Raw genomic sequence first — 21116 nt, forward strand, 5'->3', positions numbered from 1 at the left:
TTTGACATAATGAATCTTTTGTAATAAAATATCGCTGACAACAAGCAGTAAAAGAGCACACCCTAACACATGACCATGAAAAATGGCTAAGACATGGATGTCTCTTAGTCAGAAAAAACATTAATGTCCATTATATACAGTAATATTAAATTGAACTAAAAAAATTGTCAATATAGTTTGAATTCTAAATGAGGAATTAGAATAATAACTACACTGATTCTTAGATTATATAAATCACAATACAATGTAATAACAGTTCAAAATGTTGAAGCACTTATAAATGACCATTATACAGTTATTTTAAATTGAGTTAAAAAGAACTATTGCCATTACAATTTGATTAAATGAGGGGAGGTAACAATAACAACTTCATTTGCTTTTAGTTTTTAAAAACAAAATAATTATTGTTTAAAACTTTGAGGCATTTTTCCCAGAGCATTAGCCTTGTCAAAATAGAGGCAGTACCTTGACAAAAGAATCAGATTAATGTCCCAGGGTACCAAGGGTTAATCTGTGGACACACCATTATAATTCATACCAAATGTGCTTTTAATTTGGACATAAGCCATGTGTTAAGTTCTTCATGGGAAACTACTTAAGAAACATGATGTCAAAGGGGACTTTCCCTGTTGTCAAGGTGACTCGTTGACAAATCTCAACATGTGACACATATCAAAAACTGTTGAAAGCAAACTAACCATATCTTTGTTTTTATTGAGGCCATGTGGTGTTCTGTGTGAGAAAATTTTTGCTACTGTGGCAAATTTCCATTTTAAAATTGTCCATAAATTGTTGACTTCTGGTTTTTGACTGACAACTGATTTTGAGATTATAACCACAAAAAATGACACATTAAAACTCCCAGGAATATACAATGAAATATGAGATATTAAAGTGATTATTGTTCTAATGAAAGAGTTATGGTCCTTCAAAACATACTTTACATTCAATTAGACATCAATTATTGACAGAATATATTTAATGAATGGCTATTATTTATTTTGAATTTATTGAACCATAAAATTAATTTTTGACTCTTCACATTGAATAATCCGCCAAGCAGATTATGTAAAATGTGAAGAATCAAAAATTCATTTTATGGTTCAATAAATTCAAAATAAATTATTGCCATTCATTATAAATAAATTTCTATCAAAAATAAAGCTCAAAGAACTTTTTATATTATTTATATTAACAATAACAACGTACACACATGTTGGCGTATGAATACACAACGTCAGAGTGGGCGTGTCGCCATAAAAATTGACAACATTGAAAATAAAACTAATAAATTTAACTAATCAGAAGACAGTAAATCAAACAAATATAACTGTTGAACATTTAAAAATTTGTTTGTTTGGTGCATACAAAAACGTGTCAACCCCCAGAACAATGAGCTCTAAATAAAAATTAAAAATGTATTGACCATATTCTTCAATTGTTTCCTTCTATTAAAAAAAAACCAAACAGCAATGACCATTTCTAATTTTTAACTTAAAAAAATAAATAAAGATAAAACATATATAGACAGTGCAAACACTTTCATCCCCTATCTTAACACTATTTAAAAAAAAACCAAGATGTCCTCCATAAATCCTTTTTTTAATACTCACCAAAAACAGCCTTTATACACATTAACCATTACATGTACATCAATCCATTGTTTTCATGCTTAGTGCACAAAAGTAAAAAGGGTCAAGGGTTGTTAACAAAAAAATAAAGACAGAATCAAATTTCCAAAATGGAAATACTTTTCAAGTACTTATAGATGTTTTTGATTAAAATTTGTCACATGAGAACCAACGAAACTGAGACCTGATACCATCATGAGGCTGATATTATAAATTTGCTGTCTTTGTGGGATATCACATGACAAACTTATTTTCTTCACAGGTCATCTGGGTCAATAAACCAAAAACATCACATTCTGTCAATTTGAAAAACAGTAGGTGACATGGAAGAAAGTCTCTGGGGATTTTTATAATGCTTTTTGTCTGTCACTGCTAAAACAAAAATTGGTGGGAAAATACTAAAATCTGAATGAAAAACACATGTCCCATATTTTCCTGACAAATAGAAATTATCAGCATCATAATTCAATGGAGGTGACAAGCATTTTAAAGCTTTTAATACCAAAAAAGATAAGAAAATCCATAATCATTTTAAATGGTGATATTATGTTTATTAAAATAATCTAAATGAATCCAGGATTACGCAACAAATGTGTCACTTTTCTCTTTAGATAATGTCCTTCCCTTGTCCATAGTGTCTTTATTCAAACATATTGAACACCACGAAATAACAATTGATCATGTTCAAAACGGTTTTTGTTAAGAAACATTTCCCAAATCAATAAATCAGCTATATTTAAATGTCACAATGTTTAAATATCATAAACTATTGTGTCCCCTGAAACGGCAGATTTTCAATAGCTTTTGCTTTTTGTCAAGTATAGTCGATAAATGACTCTTTTAACTTATGCGACAGGAAACATGGCTCTCAACAGAACTTTGGAACCATAAACTTTAACAGCTAGTGTCCTCAAAGACTTATTGAAATATTGGTTCTCGAAAACAACTTGAATAATGTTCCCATAACACTTGAAAGATTTGTGAAAATGCATCAATATATTTCATTTTCCACTAAGACTCAAAGTCTTGGAGGAGACAGGGCAACAGGAACTTCTATGTTGACATAAAATGGAAAGTGATTGGAAAATTATACAGTGTAAGGTTTAAACATTTTCCCAGAGACATTTATGGAAACTAAAAATGTTGTTTTACAACATTGCACAAAAGTCCCTCGATCTTCACTATTTTAAGAAAGTAAAAATATATAAATAATAAATCTTCTTGAATAAAAAAGGATTTCAGATAAATACAACCTCATCTTAACCAATATATTCTGTAAAAGTTGATTTTTTGAAATTTAGGTTTTTAGTTCATGAATTAGTACTGCAAGGAGGTTGGATATGTGGAAATAGTCAGAAAATAATATTTTTAAAGATGGTCCCCCCCCCCCCCCAAATTGTTTTCAAATCAATGAATCTATCTGCCTGTCAGCTTTCATTTCTTAACTTAAACACACTTAGATTTGCCAACCCACACAATGAAAGACAGGGGAATTTTTAGTAAGTTTGACAGAATCATGATGTAATAAAACACTGGTAATAAAGATATGCTTTAATAAATTAATTGCAAAAATTATCAAAGTAAATTAAGCCTTGCATGTTCTGAGCTTGCAGAAATTTAAATGTCACACATCAGGTTCCGGTTTCAAACATTATAAAGATAAGCCATTACCATAAAAGGACATCAGGGATTTGTGTATTACGACCATTTTTATTAATTTTTGCTCTTATATCTTCCCGTTTTTTTCATAAATTGTGTGAAAAAGATATAAAAATTATCGAAAGACACCATATTACTATGAGATAAGTTTTATGTCTTGGTTTTAGAGATTATGATGTGACAGATTTTAAGTTTTATGTCATACTTAAAGATAATCTCTAAAAGTAAACGTCTTTGAAGATGGTGTCAATTAATCTGTTAATTGCCTTTAATTTACTAATCGGTGTCATTTATTTTATCACATTTATGACAGAAATGGGACTGTTAAAAAATATAATCATTTTAGCAAACTTCCTGTCAATTTTCAAACCAAAGGAATTTTGTGTCATAATTTTCATAAAAGCAATAAATTTTATCCACATGTTATACAGTAAAGAGAGATAAAATCTAAAGGAATCCCCCTAAAGAAAACTGCTAATTTTTGCAACAAGTATTAAAACAAAACAATTGTTTTAATAAAAAGTTATAAAAGACTTGTATTATTTTTCTTAGGCTTATATTTTAATAAATCTTTGAAGAGAGTGTTTGTTATAAAAAGTTAAATCTATGAAAATTAAGAGAATATTAAATTCCAAATTGTACTTAGCACAAATTTCACTCAATAATCATGATAAAGGCAGATGGAATTGACAATTTAAGACATATACAATGACTAAATGTTACATAAACTGCAAATACATTAACAGTCAACATAGACTAACAATTAAATTCATTGACATTTTCACAGCAAAACTTTGATTCTATAATTACTTAGAGAGAAACAATGAAATGAAAAATCCACCACACAAATCAAAAGTCAAACAAAAGCAAACTTAAATAACTTATAATGCAACATTCATATCTTGTATTTTTCTGGATCTAATTTTGTTTCTAAAGTTTTTGGCCACCAACAATATGATTAGTGAGAGGCATGTGTTTAAAAAAAGTTAAACTTTGTTTGTCTAAATTTTTTTTTTCCAAACTTACCTTAGTATTTAATTTTTCTAAATAAAAGATGTGTTACTGCAGACTGCTACCAAACAAATTTATGCATGGACAAACGTCCTCATCTGACATATAGCCCTAACACACCTTGAAAAGGAAATGCTGAGTGCTTAAGGCCACAAGATAAACAAATGCTACTGAATGCAAATAAATATGAATCAGATTTTTTTAAAGAAATATTGCCAACATAAATTTACATCAGCCCTATTTTAAATCATTTCTTCCAAATACTTTCCCCAAGGGACCATGGTCCCTAACATTTTACATCATGAAAGCCTTAGCTCTCTGTATGATTTACGAACACCATAAATTAATATTTCATGAATAAATTCACAAACTTAACTTAAAACAAAGGAATAATACAAATTTGCATTACTGGTCTTAAATTGGATTTTAAATGGTTCCATATGTAATACAAACAGTTATAACTATTTGTGTGACTTGGTTTCTCCACTGTCTCCATTTTCTCTGATGCTATGATAGTATAACAAGGCCATTGATCTTTATTTAATGATCGTGGAGCTTCCAAAGGGACGTTAGCAATCTTCTACATTGATCAAATACAATAATAGCTAACAATTTTGCTGATTCTCTAAACATTAAAATAATATTAGCTCATATTAACTGGATTAGTTTAATAACTAACTCAACTGCTAAAGGACTTTATTTATTTTGTTCTATTTAACAAGAGAAATCAGTTAAAAGCTTGTCTGCAAATTGTCAATTTGGTCTTTACTTAATTTAAGGGAAAGTAGTTTTCATTTTATTTCAATGTCTAGTTTCATTTGACATCTTTTGTACTGAATTAAATTGGAGCTAAAGACTTAAAAGGAAGGACTTATAGTATCAGATTACTATTAATCATTTAACGTTCAAAGATGAAGCTAAGATTAATTACTGTACAGGTTTAATCTTAAAAGGTTTTTGTTGTTGGGTTACTGTCAAATATGAAACAATCTAAATTAATGAAATGTCATAAGGGGTTTGTGTTGCTCAATTTTGAGTTTTGTGGACTACTGATTGTCTATTTTGGCATTATTCTTATGGCCATTGTTATATTGGCTTCTTTTTGACTAATGGTTATCAATTGCCTCTTTTGAATACACCTCTTTTTTCTTAAATGTCTAACTGCTTCAATTCTGTTGCAAAGCAGCACTGCTTCAAAAATCAAGGATGTAAAACAGAAAGACAAAAAAGAGAAAGGTTTTACTGTAAAAAAAAAAAAGCAAGAGTTTTTGGTTTATTAACAGGTTTTACAGTAAAATACGCTCCTTTTTTCATAATTTTTACAGGTTATCATCAACCTTAAATAAGTGATTGTCAGTTATCATGTCCTACAGTTCTCTAAAATCTTTTAGCAGACGGCACAGCTGACAGCGGAAAACACCTGGAAATCTCTTTAGTTTTTGTGCATAAACATGATCACATCTTATAAATTTGAAGGAAGATGGTATAAATATGACATCAAAGACTTCAGCATAATTGTCGAGTAATAAAAAAATTTCTGATATTTCTCCAGTTTGAAGTAGTTGACTATTGAAGACATCTGGACTGATGTTCCAGCACACTTAACAGTTTACGTTGATTTAGTGATGGTGGGGTAACTCTAGATACTGATAATAGTTCCACAAATTATACTTACTCACTGAACTAGTAGTAAAAATATCAATGAAAATCCATTAGTACAAAACGGCTGTCATTCCTCGAATGACTTCATGTAACCATCTTGAACATTCTCGTTTTAACAAATATTTACATTTGCTTAAGTACTAGGTACTGTCTATTGGTGAAATGCAATCTTTAACAATGCACTAATAAATATATTTAAATTTTCTAGAAACTGTCAAATACATTCTCTGTGTCTCATCCCCCCTTTTTTATTATCAATAAATTTAAAAAAAAAAAGGCAGGGCAACCACTTTCAGCAAAGTTTTAATGATAACTTTCATGACTGACAGAAAAGTAGAAGTACAAAAACTTTCAAACCAAGACTACTTTAAGCCAGCTACTATCTTCTTAGCAAAACTTCTGAATACTAAAAAAAAAGGCTTTCAGTAAACATTTACCTCCAAGACGACCATATAAATTCAAGAAAGAGGCACCTGGGTTACACTTAGCCATTATTGCAAGGTGTATTGTTATTTCATGGCTTTTTAAGTGTACATCAAAGGAATAAAGACAATTGTTTCTAACAAAAAGTACACGATATGGTATTCTAAAGTGGACCACTATTGTGTGCACATGTTACAAACAATACAAATGTATGGTTATAGCCATTTTTGTGGTGCTTTAAAACAGTTAGTAGAGTTCTGTGTGACTTAAATAGACAGAATGTAGAACTTTTCTATCTATCTCTTGTCCAACATCTTTGGATCAAAAGAAAATATTGTCAGTCAATTTTAATTTCACATTTCGAAAAAAGACATAAAGAATAGTTTACATCTCTTAGAGTTTCCATTTGTTCAGCAGATGTCAACTTCTTTATGTAATCTTTTAGCATTTTTATATCCTTTGACTCTAATATACTTTCAGCAAAATAATTTTACTGTGATAAAATTGAGAATGGAAATGGGAAATGTGTCAAAGAGACAACAACCCGACCATAGAGCAGAAAACAGCAGAAGGTCACCAACAGTCTTCAATGCAACGAGAAATTCTCGCACCCGGAGGCGTTACTCATTTATTTTCCTGGATTCAGGAAAAATTGTGTTTTTGTTGATATTTGGCTTCTTGGTTTGGTCAAAAACTGCATTCAAGGATTTAAAATATTTTTCTTTTTGGAACATTTGAATAAGTGCTTGAGCTGAATGCACAAAAAATTGGTATACAATATCACCAATACTTATGAATCCACAGAAAGGAATAATTCTTTGAAAACCATCAATATATTTAAAAATCAACTATCAAGAATATCAATAGGAATTTTGCTAACTAGACAAAAATCAAATTCAAAGTAAATGTAATCCTTTATCAATATCTTAAAATCAACTGTAATTGAAAACCCCCTATCTGTTCTATATATAATTTATATTTAATAAGATTTTTATAAGATCCATATTAGAAACTTTCATGGGTTTAACATGGAATTTTCATTTAGGTTGGATGCTTCCATTTTTTCTGTAAACCAGAATGCATGATACACACGACATAAATAAATGGAAGCTATGGTAAGTTCTTTTTCTTACATTTAAAAAATTATCTCTCAATCATGGTATATACTGATTATATACATTGCTGATATATGGACTATGCCTATCTTCTTACACTGGTACCTTGAACTGTAGTTGCTACCGAAAGTCCAACTGTTGATTAAATTCTCAACTACCTCAGTGTGATTTCAGGTCTTTTACTTTTAAGATCTGACTTATGATTTTTTTTTATGAATTTCTCAATTCTCAATATATTGAAACTGAAATTGATTAACTTGCATTCTGAAACACGATGACAACTGATCCTAAATTTTTTTAATTTTCAAAATATGTAGAGGATAAACTTGTTCAGAACAAACTTATACAGCATGAAAAACAGGACCATGTAAACTTGGCCATAAACACAGTTTACTATAAGTGTAAAATCTTCTGGACAAAAATCTATAGTCTTCTTAGACAAATTTTGAAACCAGAAAAATCTGTAATATTTCCAAATAGATTTCATTTTTCTTGTAAAAATGTCAAACTAACAGAAAACAGTTTACTTGAACTTACCAAAAATTAGCTACTTGTTTTCGGATATCATCAACTGAGCTGTGACAAAGTCATCTAAATGTATAACTAACATATTCTAAGTTAATAAATAAACAACTTACCATGTGACACCCATCCATGCTTGCAGGATTCACAGTTTCTTAGATTGTCCTTGCCTGGCGTGAAACATTCACAAGCACAGCTTGGTACAGTGCATCTGATAGCCTGAAAACAAAGGCGTGGCGTCAATGCATTGGATAAATTGACAAAGTTCATGACTCTCTTATATTGGTCCATTTTTGTATAGTCCAGTAACGAAGATGACATCCATGGATTAAATTTCTTATCTTCCATTAAAGTTTTCATCTTTGCTTGTTTTAGAAAGTCTTGTGCAGAATGAGATTTTGTTTCATGAAAGGTGACAAGCAAATAACAAACATTTAATCTTAAAACAAGTTTCAAGTTTCGGAATAAAGTCGCACACTTTCATTTCAAACCCATCATCCAATGAAAGCATCCATATAGATCTTCAGATTTTCTAATTTTTTAAAGTCAATAAATTTTTTTTATGTCAATTTCCAAAATTTGTCCAATGAAATTTAAAGTTTATACACTTCTCTAAGACAATATTCTTTTCACTGATGAAGTTTCTTAGAAAAGAAGAGATAAAATGTCCAACAAAAGCATGAAAAGTTAATCATGTGAGTCAAATTACTTCACACATGTATGGAAACCCATGCTGAGGCTGTATCTTTATATTTGAAACATTATCGCTTAAGTCCCATTAATTTAAAACAGTTGCATTATAGCCAAGCATATTGTTTACACTGTACCTTCTAAACTTCTTTGGTTTGTAACAAATGAGACATGTGATAAATCAAATCTAATCAATTAATGCTTGCACTATTGATGAAAAAGTTACTGAATAATACAAAACCTTTGGAAAAAAATCAATTAATAAAATATTTATTTAATTTTTGAGTTATTTTAAACACAAGTAATGAAGAAACTTCATTTTTTATTTGTTTATCTTCTTCACTTAAATCCAGTGTGGAAAGAGTTGGAAAATAGAAGAAAGCAGCACGAACACAATGTAAAATGCGTTTACAGGATTTTTTAAATCATTGATTAATTGAAAGAATAGTAAAGACAAAAAAGATAAATCTTAAAGAAAAATTATTTTTTTTGATAATTGACTATAAGAAATGGTACAATTAATGCAAAGAGTATAAAAATTTGAATGAAAAGTATAGAAATTTGTACAAAAAGTATAAAAATTTGGATGAAAAGTATCAAAATTTGGATGAAAAGTATCAAAATTTGTACATAAAGTATAAAAATTTGTATGAAAAGTGTAACATTTTGTATGTTGTGCTCCCTCAGGTATTTTCATTCATGAGAAAATAAGATAATTTCCCCCACAATCCCTTAGTTACATTTGACAAACAAAAAATTGATGACAGTCTGGATGGAAGTCTAAAGTGTGTTTCTAAGCACTGCCACAAAAACATCAAACAGCTGTAATTTACCATCGTGTTTTATGTGATTTATACTTAATTATTTCCGAAATGTTTTGCCTCATCAAAGACTGTGATGCATCATGCAAAGGACCTATCGAGGAGACAATGACAAACATAAGAGTCTCTGTCAAGCTATATGCTATATAACTTAATGACAGTCAATATCTGTATAATTGTTAAGTTCCGGTTCTCACAACAAGGTACTTTACCGATCTTGAGGACATTATGTTGTATATCTTCAATACGCCTTAATCGCCTTACAATTGACTCAACTACTGCAACATCACTCATCAACCTTGCACTTATTGTTTTGGGAAACTAATTTTTCTATCATCTGGTAGATTCTCAAGTTGGAGTCGCATGACAGTGAATTAGCAGCTATGCACATCCTATGCGATATTTTCTGCCAGAAAGCTTTAACATATGTTGTTAAAGAGTTGTATAGCTTCTTTCTTCCACACTGTCAAATTTTGTTATTTAACTTGGGTGTACAGTTGGCGGTAAAAAAAATTAATGTGATATTGAAAAAAAGAATTGATGACGTAGATTTATTTCCAAAAAAAAAACCCAGGTGAATTTGATATTATATCTGGAGGTGAATGTGTACTTGTGCCAATTAATATAAAATAATTTTGACATGACTTGCTTCTTACTAAGTAAATTGCCTTGTCAAAATTTGCAGATGTTCTGTATTCAATTTTGTGTAAAAACAATTAAGAAGGAACAATTAGGTAACTTGGGAAAAATTTATTAAAATCTTTCATTGTCATGCCAATATTTTGTAATCAAATTGTGCACGACAAATAGTGAAAAGATCCCCCAAAACCCCCCAAAAGTCCCAATGGCCATAATTCTTCATGTCATGTCTAAAGAACTTGATTGAAATTCGTCAAATTTGATTTTTTTGGCATTTAGTCAGATAGACACTCAGTAAAGAAAATGTAAAATAAAGTACTTCTTGAAATGTATGTGGCACATCACTTTGTCTATAGACAATTTTCACATTTGAAGTATATTCTTCATGATGCATTTCAAGTAGTGATTTTTGGGGATCCATGTGTGTGTTGCTTGAGAACTCACATGACTTGCCAAGACGCCCTAAATAGCTGTACATCTTCAAGGAAAACTCTATTATAATTCTTCGATATAAACTCTTTTATTGCAATTGAAAATTGATATGCACTTAATTGCTACTTATTTTTTATTATTTCATGATGGCAGGCAAATGTTGCTCTATTTCTCCTGTCAATTCTGACACCAAGTTCTGTCCATTTACTTCAAGATGGGCTAATATCATTTGCAACTCTAAATTGATTGAATAGCTTAATTTATCAATTTAATGTAAGAATTTTGTATAATTGTAAACACATTTTAATGAATTTCTGATTTTAATAAAACCCTTCACCATTTTCAATTTGGTGAGTTTGTCAAATCACTCAAAATGCTGGATACAATAAATAAAATAATCTAAAATGGCCTCTTAAATTTAACATTGTTATAACAGTCCTTCTTGTTCTCAGAATGCCATCCTAAAATAGCTACATTAAATCTGTGTGGCTGTTTCAAACCTTAATCTATTGGTGTCCAACTCTTATCATATTATCCTAACATTTTTTAAACCACACTTTAAGGATCTTTTTCCTTCCCAATTCTAGTATTAAATGAAATTAAGAGTACTGCACATATGGCTCTATTGTACTGGGTCCCTTCCCTGCTTCCCTTACTTCTTTCATCAAAGCATTTGCTTCAAACAGAAAAAGTATGACCAAAAGAAAAAAATCTTAAAAAACATGTACCGGAAGTACAACTTTTACTAAGGAAAAGCATTAAAATGATGATGTGGTACATCTGGAAGTTATGAAAGGGTTTTCAACAATGGGAAATCACACATCACAGGAAATAATAAATGTGCATTTATACCAGTTTTTACAAATATATTTAATGTACAATATCTAGAAACAGGAAGTACTTTAGCAACAATTTATGTTTCCACTAATGATAGCCAATACTTGATGATCCACAAGGAATTAATTATCATTAATTGGATAATGCAATAAGTGTCTCAAGATTCAGCAATATAAATGTCACTTGTTCTCTTCATCAAAATATCATTGATTCATCTTTTTTTGAAAGGAAATTATCCAGATATTCAAAGCCGTGTAGGAATGACTGTCAGTTTTGAAAAATGACATTGGAAATTGCTTCATTTTTGTCAACAATTCACTTAACAAACCCAAATGAATGACAAACCAGTGGTTTTGGAAACTGGAAAGAGATTTCACGAATTCTACAAGGATCTTGTCATGCCGTTGACAGATGATGGAGATGTAATGGAACTATTAATTTGTGTAAATTCCCAGGATAAAATTCATTCTCTATTTTGACAATGCAAAGAAGTATATACCATCCCGTGGGATATTAAATCTTGAATATGAAACTTTAAATAACAGTTAAAAACTATGATGTCGCAGAGAATAATCAATGCGATAAAAGAATCGTAGTTGACTACAGAAGGATTGAATTGCCCTCGCTAAATGAGTGAGAAACCCAGTATACTCAAGGGACACTTTACTCGGAGGACAATTTTAAATAATAATAGAGCTTATATAGAAATGATAGAGATTCTAAATGTCACTTTTGGTCGCAAACGTCGCAACGAGTTAAGGGGTGAAATCAATAATCCGTTCAATAGCTTAAATTCGTTGTCATGTGGGGACACATTATGTGTGTTTACGACAAATATATCTCGACATTAAGTGACAATCTCTTGGATGGCACTGTTTTTCGATAAGTGATTAATACAACTGAATAGCTACATAAGCGCCAAGGGTAATAATCGTTCCATTATGGCAATCCACATAAGAGACAGTATCACTGAATTAAATAGTTTACTGAATGCTATTTAGGCCTGTTAGAAAAACCAACAGACTTTTTAATTAACATCTACCATGGCCACCTAGCTCTAGTGATTTAATGCACATTTACGGGCAAGTACGACTTCTTCTTGCTTATTAAAAAAAAGTTTAGTACGGATTAACATGCGAGCTTGTCTGATGTCTATAGAAAATCATGACAGTACACCCTCATGTGAAATTCTGACTGCATTAATGATTTATAATATGTGTTCAAATATAGATAAAAATCTGCTGACATAGAAAGAAATCACTAGATATCCAAAATGACATGATTTTTATAGACACTGAAGATTATTTCAGCAAATGAATACCTGTGTTTTAGCAATTTATTGGGTGGAAACAAAATTTCTTTCTTAGTATGCCAAAAAAGTAAAAGTTCTAGTTTGGGCAAAACTGTTCAGTTCAAATACTTTCTCCTAGGAAAATTGTATTTCTTTTTTTACAAAGGACCATGCTAGAAACTTACAGAAACATTTGTTCCAGTTTTTATGCTTCAAAAGTTAAGAGAGTTTTTCAAATGCATGCGGCCACATCATTCAAATCAAACCATACACTAAAAAACTTTAAGGGACAAATTGTCATTTGCAAACAGGCAAAAGAGGGCCTTACAACACCTCCTAATGACTCTAGATATACAAAGTCAGATAACTTCAGAATAATACAATAGAGGCTGATAGACAACTTCCATTTTTTTATGAAATTGATTACAACTTTTTTGACTTTGAGGAGAAAGTTTTTTGGCAGACTGATCTCCCAGTAGTGTAAGATAATACCCTATATCATACACCATAACATATCTCAAGTTTAATGTCCTGCTAGATTATTATATGTCAAAGATACAAGGATGGGATACTACTGTGCAGAAGGGGTAACCATAGGGAGATGTAAAAAAAAATACAAGGGAGGCAACCCAGGGGGTAAATGTAAAAGATAGCTAAGTGACATAATACTGAGGACAAGGACAATGTGGGTTTAATTTATTTAAATTCAGTTAGCTTAAAGTAGAGGGGATACATATACTTTATCTTATTTATTTCAAAGCACATGTAGAAAAAAATATTCCAACTGTGAAAACTTTTAAATTTAAAGGTAACTCTAATATTTGTGAAGAAAAATGCCAAAACAAATTTAATTTAAAAACAAAATAGAAAAAGACAAGACACCTAATGTTTTTCATGATCTTTAAATTTTTTAATTAAAATCTGTAACAAAAAATCAAAATTATGTATGTTTCAATTCATAGCATCATGTAGAACTTTGTAAAGTTGTAGAAAAAAGGTAAACCAACAGAGTTCAAGGTTGAAAGCATTTAGGTGACCTCTGAATGTCTACTTTGGTTAACTTGTGTTGTTTGTTTGTTGTCACAATCAAGATTACCCTACATCTTTACAATCTTATTTACAAACAAACAAACAAGAGAGAAAATATAAACTAAGTATTGCTTTATTTTTACATTGGATATTGTGACTATAGTCTTTTGATCACATAAAGCTTTCATTGAATTCCATAGGTCAGATTTAATGAGTCTATTCAAGTTGTGAAAAAAATATTTTTTCGCCTAATCGACAATTGCCCAGATATTGGAATTGCGGATTGCTTTGTCTTACCTTAAGAAATTTTTATGGAAAATGAATTTATCAGTAGTTTCTTTGTTTATAATATATTTCAATAGGTGCTCTGTATTAGGAAAATGAATCTGAATCTGTTAGTGATGGTTTGTATATTTAATACAGAAAAAAACTTAAAAATTAGTATTTAACCTTAATTTAAGTTTTGACATCTGTGAAAAATTATCATATCTTCTGAATTTGATCAGGAACATAAAGATATACTGTTCCCAGATTTGACAGCCTTTGTCTTTGGTGTTTGTGAAAGTGAATAATTATGCTACAAGCTAGTAAACAAATTTTCTAGATCTAAAGACAGCATTGACAAGAAACACACCCTGTGACTGTTTGAGCTAATTAACATTCTACATGATATTCCCATTATCTTTAATATTAACCCTATGGTGCCTCAATGAGGATGTGCAGTGTTATCTGTTTCTTGTGAATGAATATCACATGACCTCTATAAATAGAAATTCCATTAATGAAAATTCAGAAGCTGTTTAGTGACATAAAGAGATGGGCAAATATCAGATTTCTTCCTTTGATCTCTCCCAGGGACAGGCTTATCTTTTAGTTTTTATCAACTAATAACACTTATATCTATCTTTATGGTTTTGAATAAAAATATCTAAATAACTTTTTCATCATGTAATTAATTGCAATAGATTTTTATAATAATTACAAAAATTAAAATAAAATTTATATAATAACATGCATAAAAAAGAAATAGTAATTAAAATATCGGCTTAAAAAAATAGAAAAATACAAAAAAAGATAATTAAAAGCTTGGTCAAACATGTCTCCCTTTTAAAGCAGCTAAAACATTAAAAAAAATTCAAATGATTTTCAATAATTTGCTAATATACTTTATAAAAAAAACAGGGAGTTTTTTTATGCATAAATGAGTTTGAAATGAATTCCTTTTCGATCAATCAATCAAGCCATACTAATTTCTCATAACAGACGATTGAACAATTAGACACTCCCACATATTACATCAAAAAGTGATAAAACCAAAACAACAATATCGTGATGATAATCAACAATAACATTAGCTCATTAATTAAGGAAATGTTTTATGAAAGAAAAGACTAATTTATAAATTTCAACTTAAAACTGTCATATTTATAACAAAATTAAAAATTTTACAGGTAGTCAATTGTCATAAAATACGGTAACTTCTAAATTTCTACAGACAACATATAAAGACAAAATAAAAAAATAATGACCAGTACCTCCAATGGCTTCATTTCTGATGGGACACTACTATCCACATACCAACAACGAGATTTGATCGTCAGCTTGGTTTTTTAATTCCTTCCTGTTTCCTGTATATACACAAGTCACCACACACAACTTCTGCGTCTTCACAGTCGCCCTGATTGCCAATGTGATTCCAAATTTAGACTGTAGCACACTGAGGATCGTCAGCTTGCGCCTCTGACATCTATCAAAGATGATGTACACATTTTTAAACACAGGGCTACTTTTTATCTACCTCCTTTATCTAAGAAATACATCTTTTCTTTCATATCAGTCATATGGTTAAGAAATGAAGTCATCTGTTTCTAAAAAGTGTCCCAAATGGCTTATAGTCAGAGGTCTCTTTGATGTAATAAAATTCCATTTTATTATTGATACCAAAGAGAAAGTTTGTGTTTGGTATTGTTTTATTGGACCAAATTAGAGATACAGCTCCCATGGGACTCATAAGGTAGTTGACTTTCATTGACCAAGAGACCAGAAAGACATTTTCTTCTTTAAAAGCACAATCTTTAGGTAAATAAGTAAATAATAAATGAATCTAAACAGTAATTGGAAAAGAAAAAAATCTAATTAGCATGAATAATTAATACTGTCATGGAAAATTACTCCACTTAATTGTCTCCAAGCATGGAAAGGTAAAACATAAAACCAGAACTTTGATTGAACATTTTTTTTTACCCCGTTTCTTAATTTGTCAATTCAATATCTATTTTTAATTTCAACCCAAAATATAAGATGAATTTATTCGGTTTGTTCTCAGATTGACAGTCATGACAGTTTCTTGGCATTCCATATTACATTTGTATTTTCAAAGAAAGGGAAATAATAACAAGAATTTACAAATATATAAAAATTGTATGTACACACAAAAGCCTTTGTTTTACTTCAAAATGCACTATCAGACTTTTACATTATAATCACGTGCACATAGACATAGTTTTAGATGACAAACCAAGTTTTTTTTTTCATTTTTGAAAAAAAAATCAGTTTAAACATGACAACTTCAATAAAATAAATTCTCCAAACTTTTAAAATTTAATTTATGGTATGGGGATGGAAAAAAAGCAACATTATCTATTATAAAATATGCAAATAAATATAAACAAATAAAATATGTCTTACCTAAATAATCGAAGTAACTTCTATATGTTACTAAAACTGCAGTATACTAAAATCCTGAGAAAGTTGCAGGTTTCCTTGGTGACTGTGAGGAGATTGACAAAGATCTGACCTGTTGACAATCTTACTGCAGCCTGGAAAATGACCAAAATGAAATAGGACACTTCATACTCTTAATGGGTTACAGCTGCTGTAACCTATCACACAGTTATCTATGGGACACCTACCAAGGGATGAAGGAAATTATTTGGCCATGTCCCTATCAGTGACATGAGTCAGATTAAACAGCAGGATAGGAACTACATAAGTCATGGCTACTTGAACTGTCTCCCTTTATTATACCACTGCTAATTAATTAACTATAAAAATTATTAATAATAACTATTACCATATGGTATTGTAACAGTTTTTTAATGTGCTGGTTAACTGTTTAGATAATATACTAGGCTGACATGCAATTTCTTAATCCCTGTAGTGACACAAGTTTTGGGGAAGAAAGAAAATCCACATGGTGCTTCGACATCTTGTTTTTCTTTTTTTTCCTTTTAAAAAGAAGCAGAAGAATAGCCTGATTTCTTTTTAGTTTTTTATAATTATCAAGTGACATAAATATTTGGCAAAAGGAAATTTTATGATGGGAAAAAAAGGATCAAATTCGACTAAAAACAAACCTGACTATCCTTTCTTTTTTCTATTTTTTAATTTAATTTATAGAGTTCAGAAGTAGTTCAGATTGTTTTGCATCCAACATATCGGAAAGCAAATTATATTATAATCCTAAGATGTGTATGTATCTAAGTTATAAATATTTATTTGTTTCCCTTTTCATCCATATTTTAAATTGACAAAAAAACAATACTATTTCACAGAAACCGGGGAAACAACTTCCACTGATTATCTTAATAGTCTTTTCTTAAATTTTGTTTATAGATAGAGAATTTATTATATTGACATCTATGTAACAAATGTGTATTCAACCTGAGATATCTATATCAGGAAGAGGTTTGAAGCCTGAGAACTGACATATGGCTCTAGGTTGGACTACAGAGAATGCAATAATGAAAGAGCTTATGAAACAGGGAATTGGATAAATAGGTTTCAGTGAAGTCATACATGTAGGAGATATTCAAAACAGCAGTATAAAAAGCTTATATGATGTATTTTATTAGATATGGGTAGTTGTATCATTTGGTATGAAGGAAAGGAGATTTAAGGTATTGGTCAACAAGACAGAAACCCAACAACCCAAAGAAACCTGATTTTTTTCTAGTAATATTTTACCAAATATTAGTTATTGTACCTAATTTTCTTGAGATATTTATAGTATTTTACTAGTGTAGGATATAGTAGCAGTGGCGGATCCAGAACTTTTCCTAAGGGGGGGCCCGCTGACTGACCTAAGAGGGGGCCCGCTCCAGTCATGCTTCAATGATTTCCTATATAATCAACCAAATTTTTCCAACGAAAGAGGGGGCCCGGGCCCCCCAGGGCCCCCCCTGGATCCGCCTATGAGTAGTTATGGTTAAGAGGAAACGAGAGGTATAATTTACTGAGACAGATACCAGGAAAAAAAGAAAGCAATCTGGAAGTCTACATACTGTATTCATTCACTGATAGACCATTGTCAATACAATATGTCCAGCTCATAATTGTGCTCAGTCTAAAAAGGTTGCAAACAAATTTAACGACATGTATCGAAGATCAGCCATAACACTTAAATTCTTGAAAAATGATGAAACTCATTAAGATTTTACAAAAGACAACTTAAATGACAATTGGTTGGTATTCTTTGAATCATAAAGATTGATATCTGTGATCAATCATTTTTGACTGGAAATAAGTTGATATACCAATAGTTAATAAAAAAATTGGCCTACTGGTATTCTATATTTAGAAACAGTTATCAATTTCAATAATAATGATTCAATGTGAATCAGTTTATTCAGTGATTTATGCCTGAATATTCTTCATCATATCAGCAATTATATAATAAGGAGATGTGCGTGTTTGATCCATTTGTCCTTTTGAACAATGAAATATGTTTAAGCTAAACTATCGGCAATTATGATATTTGTTTCAATAAAGTATAAAACATGCTCAATGACATTCTTAACACATCCTACAATGACACTTTTTATTTCAAATTCAAAGACACCTGAGGACTTCTTTTTAAATTCAAAGTTTTATCGATTCTTAAAAATGACTTTGGTAGGATGGCTCAGTAGGGTATGCATCCGTCAATATAAGTTAACATTTCTTCCTATTGATTTAAACTTTTTTCATTGGCCTTGGCTCTGTTATTTAAAGGATTTAAATAAAGTATCAATTTAATTTTCTATTTCTAAATCACTTCAGCACATATTTAAAAAAAACTGCACTTTGACAATAAACTAGAAATAGATTAATTGATAAATTTCTCTTTATCAATTGTTAAATTTCATTCATTATTTGATTATTTGCTTTGTTCATATGTGTTTGCTTTTTTTTGTCTTAATAATTACATATTTTATCTTGTAAAGATTTGTATGATATTAAATAAAAAGCTTTTTGAGCAGAAAGTTAGTATAACTGTGTATCTTAAATTAATTCTACTTGGAATTATAGAGGGAGGCAACAAGTAGATATTTTTGCATTCACTTAAAGATATTGATAAACAGTCGTTTATATAAATGATCATGAAAATACTTATATAAGAGGGAAAAAAATGTGATGCTAAGCTAATAGAAACTTTGAGAAAAAAAAGTTTACCCCAATTTTTTGAAAAATTGTAAAAGTAAGGATTTATATCCTTCTCATCATTTATCAAAAGGACATAGTAAAAAAAATATATATTCACACCTACCTTTTTCATTTGACTGTAATAATTACTCATTAGGATCTTTTTTTGTCACATTTCAACTTTGTTAAAGTTCTGTCCCATCAACAAGTTGTTTTTAAACTCCACCAGAAGATTGTTGCTAAGGAATACACATTGGAAAGTTGTCACTGTATCAGAGCTGGGAACATCCCAATGACAGTCCAGAAACGATTCTACAATCAATAATTGATAACAGGACACATTTCTCTCTGTTTATACTAACAATTACTCAATATCTAAATCCTTCATTGAAGAATTATCTGTGATTAATTAAACCCCCAGCATGGTAATAATACTGGGTGACAAACTTCGTAATTAGTTTAGCCAGCTTAATTTTATTATCCCCTTTTTATTTGATTGGTGACAAAAAACGTAACAGTCAATAGAAGTATTTTACCATTGAAACATACCGATACATTTTACGAAGGAAAATCTATAATGTTTCTCGGCCCTGTTGACAATTCTCAAAGCCTTTGTCACAGTCAAATGAATTATGATTAAAGTTATCTATACAATTTTATTTTTCATTAATTTATTTTCATTAAATTGCAACAGATAAATCATTAAGTCTCTGATAGTTTGTCAATGAAAGTGACAGTATTAAAGTTGTGAATGAAAATAAGAGTCATTGTGTCCAAATTCGTGGTTAATTGAATTAATATTTATTTTCTAAATTGTAGACCAAATCGACAATTGACAAAGTAGGAACAGCAAATATCAATATTATTTCATTCAAAGTTTTGTCTTTTTTTAAACTATCTATTATATAAAAGTTAATTTTAAACGTTGTCTGCTGCTGTTATGATCTCCATTTTGATTTCTTTTTTTTTGTATAGTAAATTGTTAATGACAGTACATGCATCATCCCATTTTCAATTACTAAATGCACTTTATACCTTTCTGCATTTTAAAACAATTTATTTTTGGCATCAAATCAAAGCTTATAGTCATCATCAATTTCATCATGTGTCTTTTCAATAATTGAAGATATTAAACAAATGATATCAGCATGAAAACCTTATTGTCAATAAAACATAAATGCCAATTATTTATTTTGGCCTGGCCTTAATGTGGGACACAAATACCTTAAGTAGCTTTGATAGGTTCGTGTCACACTAAGTCGTCCTACAGGTAATGAAATCGTAAAGCACTAATTAAATGATCAATTTTTAAACATGTCATTTCATTATTCTGCCATAAAAATCTATACATAATCAATTGTCACCAATCTTTAGAGGCCTGTTGGACAAATACCCTCCCTTCAATCTATAGTGGTTTAAAGCCGATTTATGTTTTGTCATCGACAATTAGAACAAGATCAAAGAAGAATAATGAAACAGACATGAAATGACCATATGTCTTGTCAATTTCTTAACCAAAAGCAACCAATTTGTTTACGACTATAAAAACTTTTCTATTGATGTTACATTTTAATTTTTAATTTACTACTGCAGTGACAAACACTTAAAAATAAAAAAATACTTTTTTAAGGCTTTTAAGTACAACCTATTTTTTTTATACTGCAAACTTGTTAACCTTTTTAAACATGTTTTTTTGCTTAATATAGGGTGGCGACCTTGTCCTAGAAGGGATTTTTTTTACTTATTTTCTTGAGCAAACTTTGGTAGAAAGAATTAAAAGCTTGTAAAATGAACAAATTCATTAAACAAATGAATTTTTGAAAAGATTTTGACTTACCATGAAGAGTAAATGGAGTGCAGATAAATGACTATCAAACAAATAAGGGAGGGTTAACATTGATCATGCAGAATGCAACACATCTCTTTTCTTCATTCTCTTTTCAAGAGTCAC

General features: G+C 30.0%; 1 protein-coding gene across 3 annotated transcripts in view; it reads right to left on the reverse strand.

Annotated features, from left to right (window-relative positions):
• LOC143072711 (zinc finger protein basonuclin-2-like) overlaps positions 1–21116 on the reverse strand; it is a 51107-nt gene extending 29991 nt beyond the window's left edge. The window contains exons 1-5 of one of the 3 annotated variants that reach the window (XM_076247800.1): positions 21003–21116; positions 19290–19477; positions 16451–16581; positions 15298–15509; positions 8140–8242 (exon numbers count right to left, since the gene is read on the reverse strand). In XM_076247800.1, the coding sequence (XP_076103915.1) occupies positions 8140–8242; positions 15298–15312 (118 nt within the window). In that variant the 5' untranslated portion in view covers positions 15313–15509; positions 16451–16581; positions 19290–19477; positions 21003–21116. Of the gene's footprint in view, positions 1–1613; positions 1651–8139; positions 8243–15297; positions 15510–16450; positions 16634–19289; positions 19478–21002 lie in introns of those variants that run through there. The other 2 variants (XM_076247801.1, XM_076247802.1) reach the window with 2 other exon arrangements.

This window comes from Mytilus galloprovincialis, chromosome 4, assembly GCF_965363235.1.
Source record: "Mytilus galloprovincialis chromosome 4, xbMytGall1.hap1.1, whole genome shotgun sequence".
In the NCBI taxonomy this organism is placed as follows: Eukaryota; Metazoa; Mollusca; class Bivalvia; order Mytilida; family Mytilidae; genus Mytilus; species Mytilus galloprovincialis.